The following is a 24,025-nucleotide window of genomic DNA, read 5'->3' as shown; positions in this document are numbered from 1 at the left end:
GTAGTCTTTCATTTTGCTGATACATGGGATCAGTTGAGTAAAAGTAAACACTTTATTTATCTTTGCTGTGTTTATTTTTTAACGTACAGCAAAAGCAGAAGTATTAAAAACCAACACTAAACAAATCCTAATAATGCAATTCATTTGGTTTGCTAATACACAACAATGTCAAGAAAATTAATCATAATCATGCTAATAAAGTTTCGTATGATAGTTTTAATCATTTATAATGCGGCTTGGTAACAAGTATAAAAGACACAATACAGCAGATATAACACATCCATTGTTTAAGAGTGTTTATTTTCCATGTGCAATGTCTCTGTAAAAAATACACACAAGTTCTTATCAGCCACAAAAGCACCAAATCATTATAATGCACGCATTTTTCTAAAGTATTCCAACAGATATGACGCAGTGAAAATACAGTACTGTGCAGTGAAGAAACTTTATTCTTTACTTAAAATCTTGTTTCAAAACTTGCATTGAAATTAGTGTTTAATGTCCATGACCATCCGTGACGTGCTCCAGGCTTCATAATCTGCTCCAAGCTTCCTGAACTCTACCTTCCACCCAAAAAAGACCATTCTATCACAAACACCCCCCAAACAATTGTCAAATCAATGTTGTGCAATACAGTTGTAGAGATATTTCAGTTCAAAGAAAAGGATTATAGTAATTCTGTGATTTAGCATTATCAGGGGCCAAATGGATAAGATTTTATTTTGGTCTTTTCTCCTGTTATAATGCCACAATAGATGAATAGCAACAAAGCTTTTGTTGCATAAGAGATTAGTTTTTGCAAAATGGTTATGGATAGAGTCTTTGTGTTCAACCAAGAGCACTTGACCAAGAAATGCTCTTAGACAAGTGAAAACACAATGAGAATGTGGTACAACATTTTTTACAAGAAATTTATGATGATTTCTTAAATTTTCCTAATAATCTTACAAAGCGTGATTCAGAACTCAATGCAACCATGCTTACAAATACAAAGGTATATGTTGACATTTACACCAGATTTACCTGACTGTCAAAGTTATAACAGTTAGAAATTCAAAAGGCAACATCTCTATCAAATCTTAGACATGTACCAGACAAGAGATTTTGAGGGTTACAGTCAGGTAAGGTGAATATATTGCAATTCCTTAACATGCCTTCGCCAGGAACCGCTGCTCTCAATACTGCTGTTGATCTTCAAAGAGATTCACTTTATCTGAAAGTTCATCTAGTAAACAGACAGTCAAGGAAATCATATTTCGTTTAGATGCAGTAATAAACAGTTGATTACGACAGTAGGAAATTATAGAAATATACAACTGGAACTCTGAAACTCAACTAAGTGTAATCAAAAGTAAAAATGCGAAACAAAAAAATCATTGTAAAACTGTAAATATTACATTTTTAAATTGAAATCAAATACTTTTATCACATAATATTCAAGGTGAGAGTCTCACAATAAAACTATAGATCATCCCGGGCCTCGACTTCTGAGATGCAAAAAGGATATGTTTTCTGCTCAGCTCCTGGATAGCTGACTGTACTTTTTTCTGGAACACAATCTGAGCTTCACACATGCAGGCATCTTGGGTTATTTCACCTCTCATTTCCTCTGAAAGAGGGAGAAGAGATATGGAGAAGGTCAAAGCATGTGAGTGAGGTTTCACCATGTTGAGTGTAGCTTCTTTACTATACTTAAAATGGTTGTTCGGTAGAAAAAAGCAACACACCTCAATCTCTTTACAGATTTGACAGTAGCATCGGACATTAATTGTAACACCCATGCAGTGTGGATGTTCAGTATGACCCTTTTCTTATAAAACATTTTTTTTGTTTCAAACAAAAGAAACAATCACAATTGACATTGATTCAACAGTAGAGCTCGCATATTGCAATCAATTTTTACTTTTGTAATTGATGTTAGAAAATGTTTAAAATGTTTTAGTCAAGTCAACTAGTAAATCACAATCTAGGAAGATTTATTAGGTCAGGTGTCATAAGCTTAAAACATGTAAATCACTGAAGCACTCACATATGTGTTATGTACAAAATCACTGAAAAGATACAGTCATAACAGACAACAGGCAAATATTTTTTGGGGTCCTTTTGGACCAAAGTTTTGATGAGGTCATCCCTTTGTGTCATTTCTTTCACAAGCACAGTTCACTTAATGTACTACAAACTGTGCTGTGAAAGGCTGGAACCCGAAGTTGGCTGTATATCTTATTGCTGGACACTGTAGCTCTGGTGGCTGTCAACTACAGACTTTTCCACCGCTGGAGAATGCAAAAACAAAGACATAAAAGGTATCATAATTGTGACATATTCAGTTTCACATCACAATCCTCAACCTATTTAAAAAGGCAAATCACCCTATCATTGTTTTAAAAGGGCTATAAACTTAACATAATTTTCATGTATATCCTGATTTCCTGATCATTTCAGTATCAAATGGTCTAGATAGCATACCCACCATTTTGTTTGGGTAAAATATGACAAGATATATATTAATTCTTTATTGAAACAGGGAGCTCACCTTAAATCATCTTGTGTAGTTTAGGATGGTTTCAGAATTGCTCTTGTCCAATGAGGCACAGAGAGCTGTTGCAACTTTGGCTGATGAAGTTGTTTGGGACACTCATGGAAACCATGTCCATGTATGTCAAAGCTCTTTGTAGGTCAGTACCAGTCTGGCATATTTGCTCAATCAGGCAGAGCTCAATACTTGGTGCAGTATATATTAATACTTTCTTGCTCAGGGTTTGGTGACAAAAGTATGGCTATGAAAACCTAACATAGACAACCTACAATTCAGCACACTGGCACAATAATGTTTGTTAAAGAAAGCCATTTCTTACGTGAGCATGTTCTCTGGTCTGCATTCAACACATATCCAACATGACAGTTGCAGTTGTAGGAATCCCCATTGTTGATACAAATATGTTGGCAGTTATGTCCTTGTGCACATGCATCCGAGCCTGAAAAGAGACATTCCCACATCTAAGAGACCTTGTAACTTGTTGAGCAACTAACCATACATGTGTATAGCATAATAAATGTGCCTCCATGGTTTCTGGAAAGTTATAGAGTAACACAAAAATAGTGTGCATTATTGTAAAAAGGCAGAAAGGAAGAATTTTCTTACGTGAGCATGTTTTCCTATCCATGTTAAGGACATATCCCACTCGACACTTGCAGATGAATGAGTTCCCCTTGTTGACACATATGTGCTGGCAATCATGTCCCTGGGCACAAGCATCCAATCCTGGAACTGAAAAGAAAAGCTCACACCTCAACGACTCAATCTTTGACATCCTAAAGCCATGTCACCTATACATACAAACACACCCAGTCTCCCATGTCTCACTTACACAGACCTAAGTTTTGAACAGCTCAATTCAATTTATATTGATGGATGTTTGGTGTGTCCATAAGAGAGACTGCCTTTACACCCAACAAAGACTCCTATTGTCTGGAGGGAAGCTCCAATATTTGATTGAACCAGTCCTGCTTAGATACGTCAAAAGTGTGGAATACCTGAGATGATGGATGACACCAAGAAATCAAATAGGCATAATGAAACAATTCAGTTCTTACGTGAGCATGTTTTCTGGTCTGGATTCAATACATATCCCAATTGACACTTGCAGATATACGAGTCATCATTGTTGACACAAATTTGCTGGCAGTCATGTCCATGGGCACATGCATCTGAACCTGAAAAGAAAAACTTCCACATCTAACTGACTTATTCTATCCGTCAATGACCCCTTTATCTCTTTAGAACCCTCTGAATATTGCCATTTACTCAATTCTCTAAATGTATCACACTGAGGTTGAGCAGGCTGACCTCAAGCACTGGGCTAAACTAACAAGAAACAAAACTATTGAGGCATTACTTTGTATTTTTCCAGTATAGGAAATAACAGTGAGATCCCAAGAAAATTGATAGGAAGCTCCAATTCCTTACGTGAGCATGTTTTCTTATCAGGATTCAACACGTATCCCATTTGACATTCGCAGATGTAAGAGCCATCTGTGCTGACACAAATATGTTGGCATTCATGTCCCTGGGCACATGTATCGGAACCTGGAAAGAAGCACCCCCACATCTAACTATCAGGTAGATAACCTTTAATAACTAATAATACATTTGATAGCAAACCTTGAGGCAAAACCTTCAGCACATTGCAAAGAAGGGTCTAAGTTCTTACGTGAGCATGTTTTCTGATCTGGATTCAACATATATCCCACTCGACACTTGCAGGTATATGAGTCATCATTGTTGAAACAAATGTGCTGGCAATCATTTCCATGGGCACATAGGTCAGAAACTAGAAAAAGAGACATGGACATCAAAATGTCCAAATGCGTTACAACATCATACATGCAGAGATTGGACTGTTGGAGCCTCTGTCTGGCCATTGCTCCTTTTGTTACTGACGACATCTGTCTCATATGTGTCCAACTTATTCTGGCAAACCAAAATTAGCTGGCAGTTATATCCAAGGGGTACATGAATCTGAACCTGAAAAGAAACCTTCCACATCTGACTGACTATCGTATCAGGGCCATTGTGAACCATACAACTATGAAAAGATACACTTTCACATCTGACTGACAATCACCCTTTTCACTTCTCTTCTATTTCATGCAACAAAATAACAGTGAGAGCCGAAGTAAATCCGTTAGGAAGGTCAAAGTTCTTACGTGAGCACGTTTTCTTATCTGGATTCAACATATATCCCATATGACACTCACAGATGTACGAGTCATCATTGTTTATACAAATGTGCTGGCAGTGATTTCCATGGACACATGGATCAGAACCTGAAATGAGACATGGACATCAAAAGTCCACAGGTGTTATGACATCATACATGCAGAGTTAGGACTGTTATAGCCTCAGTATGGCCATTGCTCTTTTAACAGTTGATGCAAACTGTCTTCCAGCATCAGAATTATTCAGACAAACACAAAGTTACTGGGAGTCTTGCTCATGGTCAAGTGCATCCAAACCTGTAAAGAAACACTCCCACGTCTGACTGACCTACTCTGTCATCTAAAGGAACATTTTGTCAGCTGTGAACCCTATGACTGTTCTCATTTGGCAGTCATTTCCATGGGCACATGGATCTGAACCTGAAAGAGACATGGACATCAAAAGTCCATATGAGTTATAACATTACAGATACAGAGATTGGTCTGTAGGAGCCTCAGTCTGGCCATTGCTCCATTTACAGTAGATGCTATCTGTCTTCAGTGTGTCGGCTAATTCAGGCTAACACAAATTTGCTGAAAGTCTTGCTCACAGGGACAAACATCTGAACCTCGGCAAAGTTAATCAAACAAGTTAGATATTACTGTTCCATCCTACGAAATAACGGTGAGATCCTAAATAAATCGCTTTAAAAGGTTCAAGTTCTTACGTGAGCATGTTTTCTCATCTGGATTCAACACATATCCCATTCGACACTTGCAGGTGTACGAGTCACCAGTTGTCACACAAATATGTTGGCAGTCATTTCCCTGGGCACACATATCTGAACCTGAAAAGAAACACCCCGACATCTTACTGTGACAAACAGTCAAAGATGCCAGTAACAAGCAATAGAAGCTATGATGGGGGACAGTGATCAAGCACTGGTAATAACCAATTTTGAAGCAAACCCTGAACAATTTCTTCACATCTTAAAGAAATGTCCAAGTTCTTACGTGAGCATGTTTTCTCATCTGGATTCAACACAGATCCCATCCGACATTTGCAGATGTACGAGTCATCAGTACTGACACAAATATGTTGGCAGTCATTTCCCTGGGCACACGTATCTGAAGCTGAAAAGACAAATTCAAACATCTAACTCTGACAATCAGTCATGGAACCCTTACTAAGTAATACAATCTATAATGAGGTACAGTCAAGCATTGATAATGAATCTTGAAGAAAAGCCTCAGCAAATTTCAAAGAAAGGTCTAAAATTTTCTTAAGTAAGCACATTTTCTTATCTGGATTCAACAGATATCCCTCATGACACTTGCAGGTGTATAGGCCATTGTTGTTTATACAAATGTGCTGGCAGTCATTTCCATGGGTACATGGATCAGAACCTAAAAGTAAGACACGAAAGCTTAAATGCCCAGCTACATGCCGTGACTGGACTGGACTGGACTGTTAGAGCCTCTGTCTGGCTTCTCCTCCCTTTGAAATTAATTATGTCTTCCAAGTGTCTTATTTAGGCTAACACAAATTTGTTGACAGTCTTCTTTATCGGCACATGCATCTGAAACTTTAAAGAAAAACTTCCTCATCTTACAGACTTCATCTATCATCTCAAGGATCCCTTTATCCATTGTGAACCCTATGACTATCGCCATTTGCTCCGTTTCTCTCATGGCTTTACATCAGGTTGATAACAAGGAGCTTGACTTGCTAAGCTAATTCAATTGAATAAGTCAAGCATTTCTTTCCTGTACTGTTTCAGGCTACAACAAAATAATGAGATCCCAAGTAAGTCAATTAAAAGGTTCAAGTTCTTACGTGAGCACGTTTTCTTATCTGGATTCAACACATATCCCATTCCACACTTGCAGATGTAGGAGTCATCAGAACTAACACACACATGTTGGCAGTCGTGTCCCTGGGCGCACATATCTGAAGCTGAAAAGAAACACTCCCAGATCTAACTAAAACAGTCAGTCAAAGAACCTGTAGTAAATAACCTATGATGGAGGATCATGGTCATGAAAGATAATAAATAATTTCAAGCAAACCCTGAACACTTAAACACATCTGAAAGAAACTTTTAAGTTCTTAGGTGAGCATGTTTTCTTATCTTGGTTCAACACATATCCCTCTCGACACTCACAGATGTACAAGTCATCATTGTTTATACAAATGTGCTGGCAGTCATTTCCATGGGCACATAGATCTGATCCTGAAAAAAGACACTCCTATTCATAAATTACTTAACAGAATTAAATTTGTCAGGAAGCACTTAGTCTGCGGGATTTAACTCCCAATTTCCTGCTCATTCAAAATAATTGACATACGTACATACTGTATTAATGTAAATGTAGAGCAGGTATACAATTAGGTTCTTACGTGAGCATGTTTTCTGGTCTGCATTCAGCGTATATCCCTCATTACACTTGCAAAAGTAAGAATCACCATTTGCGTCACAAATGTGCTGGCAGTCATGTCCGTGTTCACATATATCCAAACCTGAAATGAAACGTTTCCAGCTGACACCGTCAATCACCAGTAAGTACTACCCGATTTAAAGCCAAATTCTTTAAGCATTTTTCTTTCTAAGCATCTCCATTCCTTTAGTAAACCAATGACACTGCACTAAGGCGTGCGGATCATAATGTCCAAGGTCTTACTTGAGCATGTTTTTCGGTCGGCATTCAGTACATATCCCATTCGACACTTGCAGATAAAAGAGTCCTCATTGTTTTCACAAATGTGTTGGCAGTCATGTCCATGGGCACATTGATCAAAACCTATAAAAAGAGACAGATCCTGATGAAACTAATATCTCAGTGAAGGTGAGCTTGGTCTGTTCCAAGCTCCATTCCTCTTTTTTTATGAATCAGCCTCCAAAGTCTATGAGTTATTACCTCTGCCAAGAAGGGTATGTTTTCACCCCTGTCTGTTTTATTTGTTGGCTTGTTTATAAGCAAGATTACACAATTGAATAATTGAATGGATTTCTGTTAAACTAATGGTATTGGTCAGGGACGAACCCATAAAACCCATAAAATATTGGTGTTGATCTGGATCAGGGGGTGGATGCATGATGTGTTTTTTTTAAACTATCTTTCACATTGAATAACGTTACGGCAATGGTTTTTTTCAACATAATTACCATTTCCCTCGTAGAAGATGCATACTTCTTAATGAAACCTAAACGTGTGAAATTTGTTGCAGCTTGATTCAATTTAAGGGGACTATTGGTATGCACTCTATCGAATACCATTCTTGTAAAGGCTGGGTTCAACAACTAACTTTGTGAAAGTCTCCAAAACAAACCGTATTATAAATCCCATGAGGAAATCTATTTCTCTCCAAATTCAATTAAATTCTTGGTTTTCACAAAAATAGTTTTTACATATTCAGTAAACCCAGTGGATTTTGTATTTAACGAACCACATTAGCAAGGCTGATATAAACAACATAACATGGCTCTAAGACATAAATTCTCGTAAGACCTGTGTTGCTGTCTGTGTGTCTCATCAGCTTTCAACGAATATCCCCAATGACATTTACAGATGTAAGAATCATCAGTGTTTATGCACATATGCTGACAATCGTGGCCCTGGGCACATGTAATTGAACCTGAAATCCGACACTGCCTCATGTATCACACACAGCCGAACTACATCAGTCAAGCACTTTAATGAGTCATTGACAATTAAAAAAATCACTCAAAATATTCTTTCTCTCAAGATTCATCAATTCTAGGTTCTCATTCTCGGCAATTCAGGGAAAAGTTTTGAAGCTGCTCAGGCAAACTAAACTGTAGCTCATCTGAGCTCCACAGACTGGACTCTACTGTTGCTCAACCACCAACAATAATTATGATTTTTTCAAATCCTCGTAAACCCATTGGTTAAGGTTCTTGTTATGTGAACATATATCCCTCATGACACACATAGAGGTAAGCATCGCCATTTTTAACACAAAGCACTCTGCCAGTCAAGTCCTTGGACACATGAGACACACCTACATTAACCGATTGTAACTGAGCTCAACAACAAGCTATGGTACACTTTTCAGGGCAAGATCAGAAAAATAGTCACATAAGCTACACTGTGCTTGATCCGGTACAAATTCCAGCTGAATTGAGACTTCACTTCCCCGCACTTTTCAGAATAATCCAAATCCAAACAGCAAACACCACAACTGAAACTAAGGCCAATGTGGAATGGCCATTTCTTCAGTTTCTATGATGGCACCACCTTCTACTAGAAGGGTCCAGCTTCTTATGAGGTTAAGTTCTTTAGTTTGTACAAGCTATTCCATTACACACTACACAGTTGTACGAATCATTGTGCTGACACAACTGTGCTAATGGTCATGTCCCTGGGAAAACTTATCCCAAAACGACGAGAACAAATTGACTGATACAAAGTTCTCCTCATGCTCTTATTATGGAGCTTTTGACTAGAAGTTCTCAATGTGCCAGCTCTAAGTCAAGCGACGGGATACGGTGACTGGCCAGCGTTTGCTTTGTAGCTATACGAAAGGTTGCAGCTGTACTTGAAAAACCTAAATTATTTAAAGCTTTGAAGCCATAAAAGATTGTTTTAAATCATCATACAGTACACATATACAGTATCTGTGGAACTGGCATGAAAAACAAACAAGCAAAAAGCAAATTTCATCAGAAATATTGTGTTCTTACGTGAGCATGTTTTCTGGTCTGGATTCAACAAATATCCCACTTGACACTTGCACATGTACGAGTCATCACTGTTTAGACAAATGTGCTGGCAGTCATGTCCATTGGTACATGGATCAGAGCCTGAAAAGAGATACTCACATCTCCCCACATCTGACTGATACAGTTTTCTAGAGGTAACAGACCTTTGGTCGCACATTACTTTTAGAGCTTGGGCCTCTCCCCAACCCAGGCCTTCATCATGTCCGGCTTATTTAATTTGTACTCAATAGCGATCTAATTTATTTAGGACAACACAAATCATTGCTTAAAAAAGAAGCCATGCAGTCTGACAACGAAATGCTTCACTAGCTGATGTTCAAAAGCATATGATGTTGGATATATAAGGCTCACTTTAAGTTCTCATATCAATGTTTAACAAACTTGACATTTCTACCTCTTTTCCAATCCTATTTCTAAAAAAAATGCTTTTTCAACCATGTTTTTCAGATCATGCACAAACAAATAGGGATTTCTAGACACTGCGAGATTTGACAAAAAGAAAAGACAAAGATAAAGTCTCTTACGTGAACATGTTTTCTTGTCCGGGTTCAAGACGTAGCCCGAGCGACACTTGCAGGTGTACAAGTCGCCATTGTTGACACAAATATGCTGGCAATCGTGTCCAAGAGCACATGCATCCAAACCTGAAAAGATACATTCCAGTGTCTGATTGGCTTATTGTCTTGCTAAATCATTGTTGTTACAGGTTAGTTAGTTGTAAGTTAACATTCATTAATTGTGCATTATTTTTATTTTACGTGGCCACATGCAGATTAGTTTGCTTGATCTCTGTTCAGCTATTGCAATGTTGTAGTGATTTTATGTTGTTTGCTTCAATTCCTGTATTATCTGTGAAGGAAGAGAGACTAAGAGAGTTCTCACCTTGAAATGTTAAACAGGCCTTTGAATGTTAGTCTCCTGAATATGTATCCATTTGAATGTTCATGCAGCACAGACCATGCAAACACAAAAAATGCAGGGACCGTCTTTAGTAGTGACGTCACTTTTGTGGAGGACAGAAGTGAGTCAGTTGAGCTCATTCTTCAGGCTCAAGCTGTTATTCAAAAGCAAAGTGTTGAATTTAACTGAATGGAGGCTAGTCGTGATTTCCAAATGCGGTGCTATGAGTTTGACACCAGCAACAAGGTTATTTTAAAGTTGGTAGGCGAAATGTAAACAATGACCATTTCAAATCCATTATTAACCTAGGTCAAATTACTGAACAAAGGTACAGTTCCCAGGAAAGTCATGGTGGAAATTTGTTTTGTCCCACTAAGCAGACGTGAACATGTTTTCTTGTCCGGGCTCAAGACGCACAATACCTCTGATCTTATTGTTTTTGTGTTTATACCACAAATTTGAAATAACTTGTTAACTAAGCTTTAAATGTGCTGATTTGTGTGCTGATTTTTTCTTACCTTCAAACAGATCCAAGTTAGTACTGCCTCTCTTCTTTCCAGTGTCTGTGCTAATCTAGGCTCATAAGCTGTTTGAACATTCTTCATATTGAATGGACTGACATGAGAGGGATGTACATACTTCTCACCAATATTTCCTGCTAGAAGGCAAATAAGCTATGAATGTATGCTTTCATTTAATTTTAAATAGTGCCGTGGATTTTCTAAACGTGCCTGATTTGAATTAGCTATTTATTTCTCGCTTGTTTTCTTGGTCTTGCTTAAAGATTTGGAACTACTTAAGAATAATTCCTTGTCATTAGTCAGTCCTTGTCCAATAGTTCTACAATATAGAAATATACTGTCCCTTTTTATTGTTTGTGTGCTGGACGTTGTGTGCAGATCTTTTTATAAAATTGTATTGAAAAGAGTGAAGTTAGAAAACTTTGTGCTCATCCTAACTGGTTTGTCTACAATGAAGATTGATAACATAATGGTTCTGCATCCATTCAGAGGGTAATACTGTATATCTTATTGTACAATGGAATGTTTTCTTAAAAATTACGTGAATTAAAATGTTCCACTCAATTAGACGGAATTTGGGTCCCATTCCCATTTTTGCCTTGCGAGATCAGTGGCCGTTAATGTTGACAGAAGCCTTGAACGTGGACCTGGGCAGCTAAGCATATTTTCTGATAACTGAGCGCAGCACACGGCATGAGGCATAAAATGCAGTGCAGAGTGCAAAGAGCAGCGCGCTTCCTATGAGAAGTACAGGCAGCATCATTTCAGGTTTCTACCATTTTAAAGTATTTTTGTATTTAGGTTTTTGTTCTGAGTCAGAGTCTACCAGTGATCAGAGAGTTGTCTTCTTCTTTGGGTAGGTAAGTACATCCACTTCAACTATTGTACATTTTTAACGCTGACTGCATTAATAATAATTTTTAAAAAAATCACTGTCTGCATGGCAACAGCATTTTGGTGGAAATGCACACACAGACAGTGTTGTTAAATAATATCTACAACATCTATAGAACACCAAAGAAGAGGAATATTTCCTTTAGAATGGAGATTCCCTCTATGGTGCTACCCATAAAATCACAGGTTAATTAAAAAAGATGCGTCTGACATACCGTTGTTTCCTTTATCGTAATTTTCATTATTTATCCCACTAGGGTCTTTTCTGCCATAATCATCAACTCCACCATTTAATGAAGTGTCCGCACTCCCGTTATCATCATCCTTACCACACAAGGTTTGCCTAAATTTGGTAGTTAGCTTCTCTATGACACCATAGGTCTCGACATAGAAGACATGGTCATCATGTGGGGGGCTGGCCATGAGGCGGAGTGACGTCATATCAGCTCTGTCCACTCCCACCGCGTAGATCTCTATCCCAGAGGCACGGGCCGCGGCTGACACATCGTCCACCTTGTCCTGGGGCCTCCCGTCCGTCACTATGAAGGCCACTTTGGCAATGTTCAAGGAACTGGCCCGGGCCCCTGCCTCAACAGTGAATGCTTTCTCCATAGCAGTCTTTATGGCCATGCCTGTCATGGTGCCTGAGGCGAGGGGCTCGACTCGGGCCAGTGCCTGCTTTAGGGCAAACTTGTCAAAATACGTCTTCAGCAGGAATTCGATCTGCACTGTGCTGGCATAATTGACGAGGCCAACTCTGGTGGCATCATACCCGATCTCCAAGCTGTCCACCATGTCTTCCAAGAAGTCCTTGGCCTTCTCAAACTCAGCCGGACGTACACTGCGGGAGCTGTCTATGATAAAGACCAGGTCTATGGGCCGATTTCTGCAGTTGGATCTTGTTGCTGTAAAACATAACCAACGTTTCACATGGATGCAAAAGTGTATTTTTCAATGATTTTGCAAGGCATAGTATAAAATCTCCTGATATTCTTTTATAGGTTCCGAAGTTGTGCCTTCAATGTGGTCCCAAGCTGCACTATAGCTGAAGTGTGCTGCAAACATTGAACCAAACTAAATAAGGACTCTAAAATCTTTGGCTCTTTTTTTGAGAATAATGTATATATATATATAATTTCTTAATTACCCAAAGCAACATTTTGCTCGGGGGGGGAAAAATCGATCTATTGGAAATTATACATGCTGATAGTTTTCTCAAATTGATTTTACTAAATGCTAAAATAACATGTGCAATGATAAACAATGCTAATCATAAGATTGACTATTAAGGCTTAGGTGTCCAAATGTAGATCACCTTAAATTCCCCTTTAACACAAATTTCTGTCATTGAGAATGCACCTTTAAGCTTCCTTCTAAAACATCAAAAAAATCAACCTTGAAAATAAATAATATTTGTAATTTTTTGGCATCTAGGCTCCTCCTTCATCCACCGATTCCCCAGATATGATTATATGACATAGAGATGATGGGAGTGATTGGCATCATTGTGAGATCAAACTATTTTTTTATGAATTCAACTTAATACCAGAGGACTTTTCTTATATCTTTCGGCACCTAGTGAAAGACAATCTTTTTTGAAAAAACAACATTATATTTAATTTGAGAACCAGGAAGCACAATCAAAACCCCCTACAGCTGTCATTTTGGGAGCAACATAACAGTGTGTTAGTTGTATGGCTACCTGCATCAGTTCTGATGAATGCAGCAGAGACACCCAAGTCTTTAGCAGGCTGCCGGGATGTGAATGGTGCAGGATTTAGTTGCAGCGGTGCGGGCAGCTCCCTCTTTGGCAGCAGTTGATCGGCAGGCTGATAGCGAGACCTGGAATTACTGCTGCCAGCTTTGCCAGGGGGAAGAAAAAAAAGAATTAGAGCAGAGGCTTAAGAGCCGACTGGCAGACATGCATGAATGATAATTAGCTTAATAACATTGGCGATGGAGGGAAAGGAGTGTGCAGTAAGAGTTCTGACACAAACACACACGTTTGTACTTTTGTCTTACTGAGAACCCTCAACATTAAACCATTCTTTTCTTATTCTAACCTAAACACATTTATTATTCTAAAAACATGATGAAATTACAATCTGCTCAAAGTTTTAAATATTATATTACATTTTAAATTTTCAAATAAAATAACACCTTTCTGTTGTGGGAAAAAATTAGCAAGTAGATGTGTTTCCATCCCTTTGTATAGTAAATTAGGTAGAATTTTGTGGAATATGCATACTAATAATAATTGGTAAAACATAGTAAGGTTGCCCAAGCCAGAACCAACTCATGAAATAGATTAACATCTCCACATCATGCATTCAGGTGGATGTAGTCCTCAACATGCAGTCTACTAACCTGCCCTGTCACTCCTCCATCTCTCCTGCGCCTGGAGGCTGCTGACTCCTGGCCGGACACTCTGCTGCTGCTGGAAGCCTCGGTCAGTGTAATCACTTTCAGTGCTCAGGGCTTCGCCAGAGATTTGCTCAGCAGATTTGATATCTTCAAACCACTGAGTCACCCTTGCGTGTACTTTCGGGGACGCTCGTGGGAGTATTGGACTACCTGAGTGGATCTGTCGGTGCTGGGTCCGAAGCTGTGGGTAAACTCCCTGAGCACCTGATGCCAGAGAGCCGATGAAGCAGATCAGTCCCCACGTTAATGAAGTCATGTTGCCTGTAAACAGTTTCCTACGCTGGGTGCCCGCTGGGTCTCCAACACTACACTGTTGAATGCAGCCTACTTATACCCTCTGCTCCACGGCCCACAAGGCGTGGGGAGCAAGAGGCCCAATCCACAGATAGTAAGAAGAAGGAGTTGCTCAAGTGAGGCTGGTTACACTGCAGCAACAATTGCATTACTTCTCTGTAATGGCTATATTTAGTGTTTGCGGCTACATTAATTAAGTGCTCTATTCTTAATAATAGTTAAGAGATTATCTGCTTCTACAATAGATTTCTTTGGCAAATGTTGTACTTTTTAAAAACTCTACATTTACATAATGCACTGCTTTAAATAAGTCAGAAGTAAATTAGCTCCTCAATCATTAAAACATTGAAGACAAACATCAAGATAAAGCTTTTGAATGCAGTTAGCTGCTTCACATACACTTTTTCTTTTGATACATTTTGCTGAAGATGTCAAAAGTCTTTTCTCATCCTCCTTATTCATGTGTTATTCATAATAAATTGTAAAGTGTCATTTGGTGTATTGAATGCGTAGTAAAATGAAAAAAAATGTCATTATTATTTAGTAAAGTTACACATCTCAATAGTTTTCCAACACAGACTAAATCACTTTTCTAGTTAACATTTTATTTATTTGAATCCTTCTTAAGAAAATAAACAGATTAACATTTGTAATAAGTTTTATAAGTCAGATGAATAACTGATGACAGTGCAGAAAATAATATCAAAACCAAGGCCCACTTAATTTGTTCTGGCATTTTTTACCATATCACATTTATTTTGCTCAGTTCTCAAACTTCTCGTCTAATTTAGGACTTCTGACCTAATTTATTAACCTTTTATGAAGATTTTTTTAGGTAAATAATTATGTATCAACAGCAGTATCTCTATTTTGAGTGAATAAATGACATGTAGTTCCCTCTACGAAAACAATTTATATTTTTTTAATAAAATGTGACTGCAGTTACTTTGTAGTATGCTGCCCTCTCGTGGCCTGTAGTGCAAACTGCATGTGTTTCAGAGGTCACTGGTCGGAATAGAGGGGACATTTCGTGACTCAAAATGAAAATGAAACAAAGAAAGCTACTTTGTCCCAAAAAGTTTATCGGCTGAATATGGAAGATCGGAAAAAAAGATTTTCTTCTGTGAACAATTCAAATCACCTGGTTGTTTTCATGTAAATCAGGTGTTTTACGACATTTGTAAGTGTATCAAGTTACAGACTCTGTCTGACAATGCAAATGGTCCTGTTTTACTTGTCACAAAGGGAAGTTATATGTTTGTGTTTGTGTGTATATATATAGTGTTCATTTTTCACCATCCTGAATGTAAACAGGTAAACAGAGTTGCAGCCAAATTCAATACATTAAAGCAGTGGTTCTCAAACTTTTTACAGTCCCGTACCTCTTCAGACATTCAATCTCCAGCTACGTACCCCCCCCGCCCGCGCACATATATAGCTTATAACACTTGAAACTGTGAAATTGTCAGGGATTTCAGGACTCGGATGGAAGTGGATAAAGGGAAATGACAAACAAACAAGGAGGTCGAACTAACTCACTCAGGTGTTTAACGGGAATAACTATTTAACTCAAACAAGGCAAAACAGATGAAAATCTAGATACTCAGCGTCAAATGCTGGAATAAAACAATGTTTAACTAATGACATAAATAAACTAAACAGTGTGCAGAAGTGTGGATTAAATTTGAAAAGGGGGGCAAGGCCGGAGCGGAGTTCAGCTCAGGTTAATGAGACGGATGTGCTTGAGAGGATGCCAAAATAATGTCATAGACTAAATCCTTAATGATCAATTAATCGATCGTTGATTAATTATGCCCATCCCTAGTTTTGACTAATGGTCACTAACCTACCTGTAACTATTTTTGGCAGTGTAATTATTTCGCTGAATATGGATATGCATCAGTATTTTTGGCAATGCGACTTGGCTATTCAGACTATTTAATATTGCATGATTATTTATGGCTCAGTTTGAAAATGTAATGGCCTTTTTCACTTTGAAAACGCAAATAAAATGATCTCCCCGCGTACCCCCTGAACCACTTCGCTTACCCCTGGGGGTACATGTACCCCAGTTTGGGAACCGATGCATTAAAGCAACTCCTTCAAATGTAAAAAAAACATCAGGAAAAAAAACTGAAAATGCCTCCATCCTGCTCCTGTGGTGTCATCCAAATGTCTATAAGCCCTGCTATTCAAATTCTTTATTATTTACACATTTATGTGCAGTTGTGGCTCAGGGGGTAGAGCGGGTCCTCCAGTCATAAGAAGAATGGTGGTTCGATCCCTGTTGATCCAGTTTAAATAAACTACACCTTTAAATCTGTCTTACATCGAAAATTAAGCACCTCATTTTAAGATGCCTTTTTCAAAAGCGCTTTATTTTATTATTAATGCAAACCTTATTTTTACTTGAAACCAGAAAATAACACTTATTTTATAAAGTACCTTCCAGTTCAATGTGGAAATTGATAATAAACGTTGTTGACTACGTACTATTGAATCAGTTTGTTTTACTTCAAACAGACGATGATACAATTTGGACACTTGAAAATATATTGCACTGACTCATAATGCATGTTAGCCATTTAGATGTTTCGGATCTTTGCTTCAGGAAATTATCTCTCACTGCACCCTTTTTTAATTTAATGGAATACCCCTTGGGCTAGGGAAAGGCTTTCATCATCACCTACACTGACTACACCTGACACTACCTTCCATTACGATACTGTTACTGACTTGGATATTGCAAAGTCAATAACGTACACAGAGAGAGCAGTTCAAGACAATAATTGTTCAGTTTTATTGAAGGAACATTGGTTTTCACACCAGTAGGAGTTACTAACATACCATAACTTATTGTACCAAAATGCATCCTTTACAACAGCAATTATAATCATACTATTTCAGTTATAAAACACTGAACCTTACTGATATTTAGACCCTGGGAAACTGTAGTAAATAGATAAGAGAATAATTTCCCTCTCCAACCACTGAATATGACATTGAAAGATTCTGTGAACAGCTTTCAAAAGGTCGATAGCGCCTATTAAGTACTTAAATGAGGTGGTCCTACTTTTTCAAAACATAACTGGCACTCCACCTACTGTTTTATTTATTAAAAGAATACAATACTTCTTAAAGTTACCACAGGAAAAATAAATCAATTAGCAATACAATCGTTAACATATCTTATGTATCAAATGTGTGGTTAAATAGATATGAATCCTGTGTCAATTTCTTGAATGCTGCATGTTTAGACAAAATAAAAATTAAATAAAAAAGGGAATGGGTACAATCTGTTGTTCGATTCCCTGTATTTTAATAGTTAACCGCCTTGTGAGTTACCAGCCAGGAATGTAACTTAGTTGCATCATAGGCTGATTCTCCAAACAGGTGAAACTCCTTCTGACATCCCCTGCTAATCTGCTGGATGTGTTGCCTGGAGAAGACAAAGCAGATAAAAGTTAGATTTTTTACCCACTTTCGACCACATATTGCTGCAGTAAAATCACTCACCAATCAGGACGGGACACGACATAGTGAAGGCCAGGTCTTTGGAAACCATTGAAGGTGGAGGAGGCAGCCACGGTGTAGGCACCCATGTTTTCAAAGACCAGCCAGTCGCCCACCTGCAGGTCAGGCAGGTAACACTGCTCAACAATGCGATCATCACCAGCACAAGTTGGGCCCCAGATACTGCAGAGGTATAAGATCTCATCTGGCTTTGGCTTCTGTAAGTCGTAAGAGGTGGGGAGGAGAAAGAGAGAAGACATTCATCTTTGCAATTAGTTTCTTTGACTAATATCTAGGATGAATGCAATTTACATCCATGGTTTTCCATCACCTTATACAGTGTTGGTAAATTTGTAGAAAAGGTCACGGCTGAAACCAAGAAAGATCCAAACGTTCCATCATTGACATAGTACATCATAGTCTTGTCTTTGGGTTTTTCTTTGGCCCCTTCATCTTTCTCTGTGAAGAAAGAATAAATAATTAAAGCTGCAAGCAGTACCTACGGGTCCTCCCACCTTTATGCACATCAGGGGTGATGCAGATGCCATGCCATCATCATAAAACATCTGAGGTGTGGGTCAAAATCCATGCTAGGCATGCTAGGCACATACAATACAGCTTCCTGTTTCATGGTGAATATGCATGATAATGACTTTCAGAGGAGGGGCTCTCATCATTCTTGTAAAATGCTGTAAAGAAGTGGGTTTGTAAACAGTGCTGAAGTGTTTAATGGCGAAGGATAGAACGTTCACCTCCATCGGAATAAATACAGGGAGTCGCAGAGTTTAATGCATGACAGAAATTAGCTTTAGTGTCTTTCCGTCTGTTGCACAATTTCGACTATTGGTAATCCAATCAAATTATTATAATTTACAAAAAGAGAAATTTAAATAGAGCCCATACTCCCTACAGTCTATTTCTTTGTGACAATGCTATGCACCGTCCGATAGGTCCATTTTGAACATGCAAATATTTAGTAATGTTTTCTAAATCAGATGTTACCATCAGAGGTTGAGTCTATGATGACCTTCTTGGCAATGATGTTGACAACCAGTGTGAAAGCAGAAGCTACATAAAAGCGTCCTGGCTCAGCGATTAGCTTTACCCCAGAGTCAGCAGGGAAATACTTGTCCAGGGCAGAGTGGATTACATCCTTGATCTAGAAAGGGCAAAAAGGGTTGACACATAAACAAGACTGTAAAAACTCGTGTGAGTACTAAAACTCTAGTGCTAGTACTAACATATTTAGTCCAAAATCATGTGTTATATTCTGAGGCTATAATGGACCACCTAATTAAATTAGAACAAAATTTAGACAGCATCTTTCCTCTTCAAATGTATGTCCACCGTCATCACAACCAGGGAAACCACCACCAATGTCCAAGAGATCCATGTTGAAGCCGAACTCATCCTAGAGGGAACAAGATTCAGTCCTTATTGTTTTGGTGGAAGAAAACCCTCATAAAATCGGCAGTACATTGTGATGGAAAATCATCTTGCGATTTGAAGAATTTGAGTCTGCAGAATTTACACAACAAGCACGGGTGCTCAAAATGGAACAACTGGCCGCAAGTACAAAAAAGCCAGAACTAATACAAAGAGGTGCTTTATAAAACGTAATTTGAAAAAAGACATGAAATCATCATCTTTGTCTGTCTGCTGTGTCTGTCCGCTGTAGCAAGTTCCCTGTTTGTCGAGGTAACAGCAGTGAGACTCCTGGTCAGTTGAATTTTCCCTTACAATATGTGACAACTCACGCCCATATGGAAAACACAGTGAGCATCAGCGATGGCCTCCGTGTAGGTCTTTGGATCAGTACAGCCACTACCAACATGGAAGCTGACACCAATGACGTTCAGTCCCAGTTCTTTAGCCCGCTCCAGAAGACCTCGACAAGATTTAAGCGGGGCCCCAAACTTCACACTCACACGACACACTGCCTTTGAGTCATCTGTGGCAATACGCAGCACCAGCCTGGGCATACAACAAAATCAAGTTATTCAAAAGAATAAAGATTCAGAGAAGGAAGTTAGATACAAATAAAATACAAAAGCCTTGTAAGATCAGATGATAAAGAGTCTTACTTGGCATTGTCATGAAAACAGGCCACTTTCATGAGTTCCACTTCGCTATCAAAGGACATCATCTGGACCCCATGGGCAGATGCATATTTGATATGAGAAATTTGCTTACAGGCGTTGGCATAGATAATTCTGCTTGGATCCACTCCCAGAGACAGAACCAGCTCAAGCTCTGTCTAAAGTGGAATATAAACAACAGTAAAAAAAGAAAAGCACAAACCGTCAAAACCATTTCCTTTATGATTATCGTAAACACACATTACATTACATTTCATTTTATTTGATTTTGTGAGTGTTTAGCTCGCAGTGAGGGAGCAACAATCCTATTGGCAGATGACGAGCGGAGTGGACCTGCCAGGAGGGAGTAGACCTGCCAGGAGGGACATGCAATACTCTAGGCGTGAGATGACCAGAGCCTGGACCAGAACCTGCTCTGCCTTCTGAGTGAGAAGGTGGCGTATTCTCCGGATGTTGTGCAGCATGTATCTACAGAAACATGTTGTTGCAGTAATGTTGGCAGTGAGGGAGGGTTGACTGTTGAGTGTCAGATCCAGGTTCCTAGCAGTCTAGGTGGGGGCTAACACAGAGATGTCAAAAGTTATAGTAAGGTTTTCAGTGGGAGAGCCTTTCCCCGGAAGGAAGTGTAGTTCAGTAAAATCAAGGTTAATTTTCAGGTGTTGTGCGGACATCCACTGAGAGATGTTAGTCAGACAGGCTGAGATTCCTGCTGCTACTTATGTTTCAGATAGGGGAAAGAGAGGATTAGTTGGATGTCATCAGCGATAGCTGTGGTCGGAAAAGCCATCTGAGTGAATGACAGAGCCGAGAGAGTTGGTGTACAGAGATAAGAGGTCGGGACCCAGGACGGAACCTTGAGGGACCCCAGAGAGGAAAAGGTTCAGACACCGATCCTCTCCAAGTTACCCGGTAAGTGCGGTCGTTGAGGTAGGAAGAGAACAGGGAGCGAGGAGAGCCTGAGACACCCAGGTCCTGAAGGGAGGAAATAAGAATCTGGTGGTTCACTGTGTGAAATGCAGCAGAAAGGTCTGGAAGGATAAGGACAGACGGGAGAGAGAGGCTACTCTAGCAGTCTGAAGTTCCTCAGAGATAGCAAGGATGGCAGTCTCAGTTGAGTGGCCTGGCTTAAAACCAGACTGGAGAGGGTCAAGAAGGCTATTGTGGTGGAGATAGAAGGAGGGTTGATTAAAGATGTCTCGCTCGAGAATTTTGGCAAGAAAGAGAAGAGGAGAGACATGTCTGTAGTTGTTTACTTCAGACGGGTTGAGGGTGGCTTTCTTCAGGAGAGGGTTAACTCTTGCCTCCTTCAGAGACTTAGGGAAACAGCCAATTGACAGGGAAGTGTTGATAAGATGAGTGAAAAAGGAAGACGGTCAGGAGCAATAGACTGGAGAATGTGAAATGGGATGGGGTCAACACACCTTGCTTGCACAGTCAAATCCAGTTCCCAGGGACGCCAGTGTTTTTAAGACTGCCCGACTGTCATTGCATTTGACAGCATAGAAAGGAGTGACAAGAGGCAGGGCCCTCATCCAGCGCAGATGTTTCTTAAGCACATCCCCCAAGTCACACACATAGAAGGCATCTCTATCATCCTGTGCATGAAAGGGACACATGCATTAAATATTTACATTTGTAATTTAACAATATTCACAATTATTTGTATCATCAAGGACTTGAGAGCCACATGAGAAAATTCAGACTACACAATACCTGAAACCCAACAACTACACCATCCTGTTTGCACCAATCACTTAACAAATGGGGTCGTTTGTGTGTCTGCTAAACAAAACCAGCCCCGGACCCTTACCGTCCTAGATGAGTCATTGATCTTCTGCTCAACAGTATCGCGGAAAGAGAAACCGTCCTCCATGAAGGAGAACTCAAACTCAGGGGAAGAAGCACTGTTCATGGTCCCAAGTCCTTTTGATTTCTCATTAGTAAACTATAAGAGAGAGGCAGAGAAATATCTAAATTACTTTGGCGTTTTACGACTATTTATAGTGACACTGTAACTTCCACCCAAATAAATACTTAGTGCAACCAGCACGAGTAAAAATATGCAAAAAACTGGTGTAGTTTTGTCTTATAATTTCTGGTTGGACGGGTTTATTCAGTTGTCGCAATATCCTAACTTAGAACCTGAAATCCCTGCACATAAAAGTATTTGATTAATACTAAAAGGAATATTGTATATCATGCATGAAAAACTAAGACTAAATTACCCAATATTGTGAAATATTTCATTTTGTAAAAGATAAACGTCACTTACCACTTTCTAGGATGTCAGGTGAAAGTTATGTAGGTCAGTCCGTCTGTTTCAGTAAAGGTTTGTGGACTAATATAGACGCCCTATAACTGAAAGGATGATTCTAAAGTCTAACTTCACCCTGAAGTTTTGGCTGAAGTGCTTCTTCATGGAAGTTAAACACGTCTTAAGAACGCAGTGCTGGGAGGCGAGGCAAAGAAAATAATCTGAAGGATTAAGTACAGGAGATTGGCTTCATATGTCAAATACATACTGCAAACGTCCATCTCTCTGTGCCACTAACCTCACAATGACACACCCAGCTATGTTCACACAACCTGCACTGACAGATTTCTTAAAGGACATATTTGTGTAACACATATTGATTACTTCACTATTTAATGCCTTCAACAAGTTGAAAACATTAAAACATTAACTACAAGATAAAATAAAAGAATGAAACAAGAGCAGGGTCCCACTACATCATAGTCCTGTCATTGTTCTCTTTGTATTCCTCTGTAAAGAAGGCATAAATCATTTTATTACTGCTGGAAGAACTTGATTTCAGAATATACTTTTTATAACTAACAGTAACCCCACTGGTAAATAGAGAAATCTTTTTTTCATGAATTGAATCTGTTATCCCAAGCAGTCTATTTTGTGATAATACTTTGCAACATCAGGCAAATGATGTTTAGAATGTTTTTTTAAATTAGCTTTTACCATCAGAAGTTGAGTCCATTATGACCTTCTGGGCAATGATGTTGACAACCAGTGTGAAAGCAGAAGATGAATAAAAGTGTCCTGGCTCAGCGATGATCTTAACACCAGAGGCAACAGGGAAATAATTGTCCGGGACAGAATGGTTTACAGCTGTAATCTAGTAAGGGCAAAAAAGTCCACACAATAAAAGCTTGTCTTGTGCTACAGCTAATGTTGCTCCAAATAAATTTATAATTTACTTCCTTTTTCATTTAATAGAAAGACTGAAATTTCAGGTTTATGTTGGACCTACCAAATTATTTAGAAACTAGAATTACCGTACTGTGTCTGTATGCCTCCACTTCGCAGTGCAGTTTCCATCTTGATACATTTGTTTTCCAGATTCATAAATGTCACTATGACCTATACACTTTACAACTAAATTCAAATTGGTTAATCTTTGAGTCAAAGAGAGAACTGATCAAAAGTTGAAAGTATTTCAAGGTGGTCTTAAGATACCACAATAAAGGGCGAGGATATGTTTGGTGAGGCCACTGTAACTTTGAACTTTTACCAACTCAGCTAGTCTGTTTCTTTTCATCTGGTAATCAATGAAATTCTTGGTGATCTCGTCAGGGTGTTTTGACTGCGGTACCCTGAATGACCATGTGGGATCCTCAGCGTTCCGGTGATTTCTGTCACATGTGTGTTGTCTTGATTGTTTTCATTGTGTTCCCCTGTGCCTTATTTGCCAGTCTTTTAAAGCCACCTGAGTTTCTTTGTGTTTGCCGAGTCTTGGTACTTGACACCCTAAGTTAAGCAACCTGAGTTGCTCAGAGAACCGCTGCTTAGATGCTATACCTCTGTTAATCCTTTTTTGTTCTTGAGATCTTTTGTTACCTGTTTTTTGGACACCCTTAGTTACTTTGTAAATTTGCCCAGACTGTGTTTTTAGTTGTCTGGAAGTATTTTTGGAGTTGCTGTCAA

General features: G+C 39.0%; 2 protein-coding genes across 2 annotated transcripts; both read right to left on the bottom strand.

Annotated features, from left to right (window-relative positions):
- Positions 1-197: 197 nt before the first annotated feature.
- On the bottom strand, positions 198-14,438 carry LOC133962504 (matrilin-2-like). The gene is made up of 16 exons (XM_062398133.1): positions 14,126-14,438; positions 13,461-13,619; positions 11,974-12,663; positions 9,968-10,087; positions 9,405-9,524; positions 7,381-7,500; positions 6,536-6,655; positions 5,427-5,546; positions 4,708-4,827; positions 4,212-4,331; positions 3,968-4,087; positions 3,595-3,714; positions 3,143-3,268; positions 2,856-2,975; positions 1,508-1,609; positions 198-1,228 (listed from the first exon to the last, which is right to left on the bottom strand). The coding sequence occupies exons 1-16, from the start codon at positions 14,436-14,438 to the stop codon at positions 1,176-1,178; spliced, it is 2,643 nt and encodes an 880-aa protein (XP_062254117.1). The 3' UTR covers positions 198-1,175.
- A 3,356-nt stretch (positions 14,439-17,794) lies between these two features.
- Positions 17,795-22,040, bottom strand: LOC133962070 (ornithine decarboxylase 1-like). Its single transcript, XM_062397508.1, has 9 exons — positions 21,899-22,040; positions 21,510-21,683; positions 20,074-20,246; positions 19,747-19,963; positions 19,296-19,400; positions 18,992-19,148; positions 18,321-18,448; positions 17,993-18,207; positions 17,795-17,915 (listed from the first exon to the last, which is right to left on the bottom strand). Exons 1-9 carry the CDS (start codon positions 21,998-22,000, stop codon positions 17,795-17,797), a joined length of 1,392 nt encoding a protein of 463 aa, XP_062253492.1. The 5' UTR covers positions 22,001-22,040.
- Positions 22,041-24,025: the final 1,985 nt, after the last annotated feature.

Source organism: Platichthys flesus, chromosome 10, assembly GCF_949316205.1.
Source record: "Platichthys flesus chromosome 10, fPlaFle2.1, whole genome shotgun sequence".
Lineage (NCBI taxonomy): Eukaryota > Metazoa > Chordata > Actinopteri > Pleuronectiformes > Pleuronectidae > Platichthys > Platichthys flesus.
This window is presented reverse-complemented; position numbering and strand designations above follow the sequence as displayed.

Bases quoted from the DNA above. Each gene is read 5' to 3' on its own strand.
- LOC133962504 (XM_062398133.1), bottom strand. From the start codon at position 14,438: ATGACTTCATTAACGTGGGGACTGATCTGCTTCATCGGCTCTCTGGCA. The intron at 6,656-7,380 runs GTAAGACCTTGG...GTTTCTTTTCAG, and splicing joins CGACCGAAAAACATGCTCAA to CTTCAGATATGTGCGCCCAG. The intron at 1,610-2,855 runs GTAAGAAATGGC...TCCCTCTTTCAG, and splicing joins AGACCAGAGAACATGCTCAC to AGGAAATGAGAGGTGAAATA.
- LOC133962070 (XM_062397508.1), bottom strand. From the start codon at position 22,000: ATGAACAGTGCTTCTTCCCCTGAGTTTGAGTTCTCCTTCATGGAGGAC. The intron at 19,964-20,073 runs GTAAGACTCTTT...TTGTATGCCCAG, and splicing joins TGTTTTCATGACAATGCCAA to GCTGGTGCTGCGTATTGCCA. The intron at 19,401-19,746 runs GTGAGTTGTCAC...TGTTCCCTCTAG, and splicing joins ACTGTGTTTTCCATATGGGC to GATGAGTTCGGCTTCAACAT.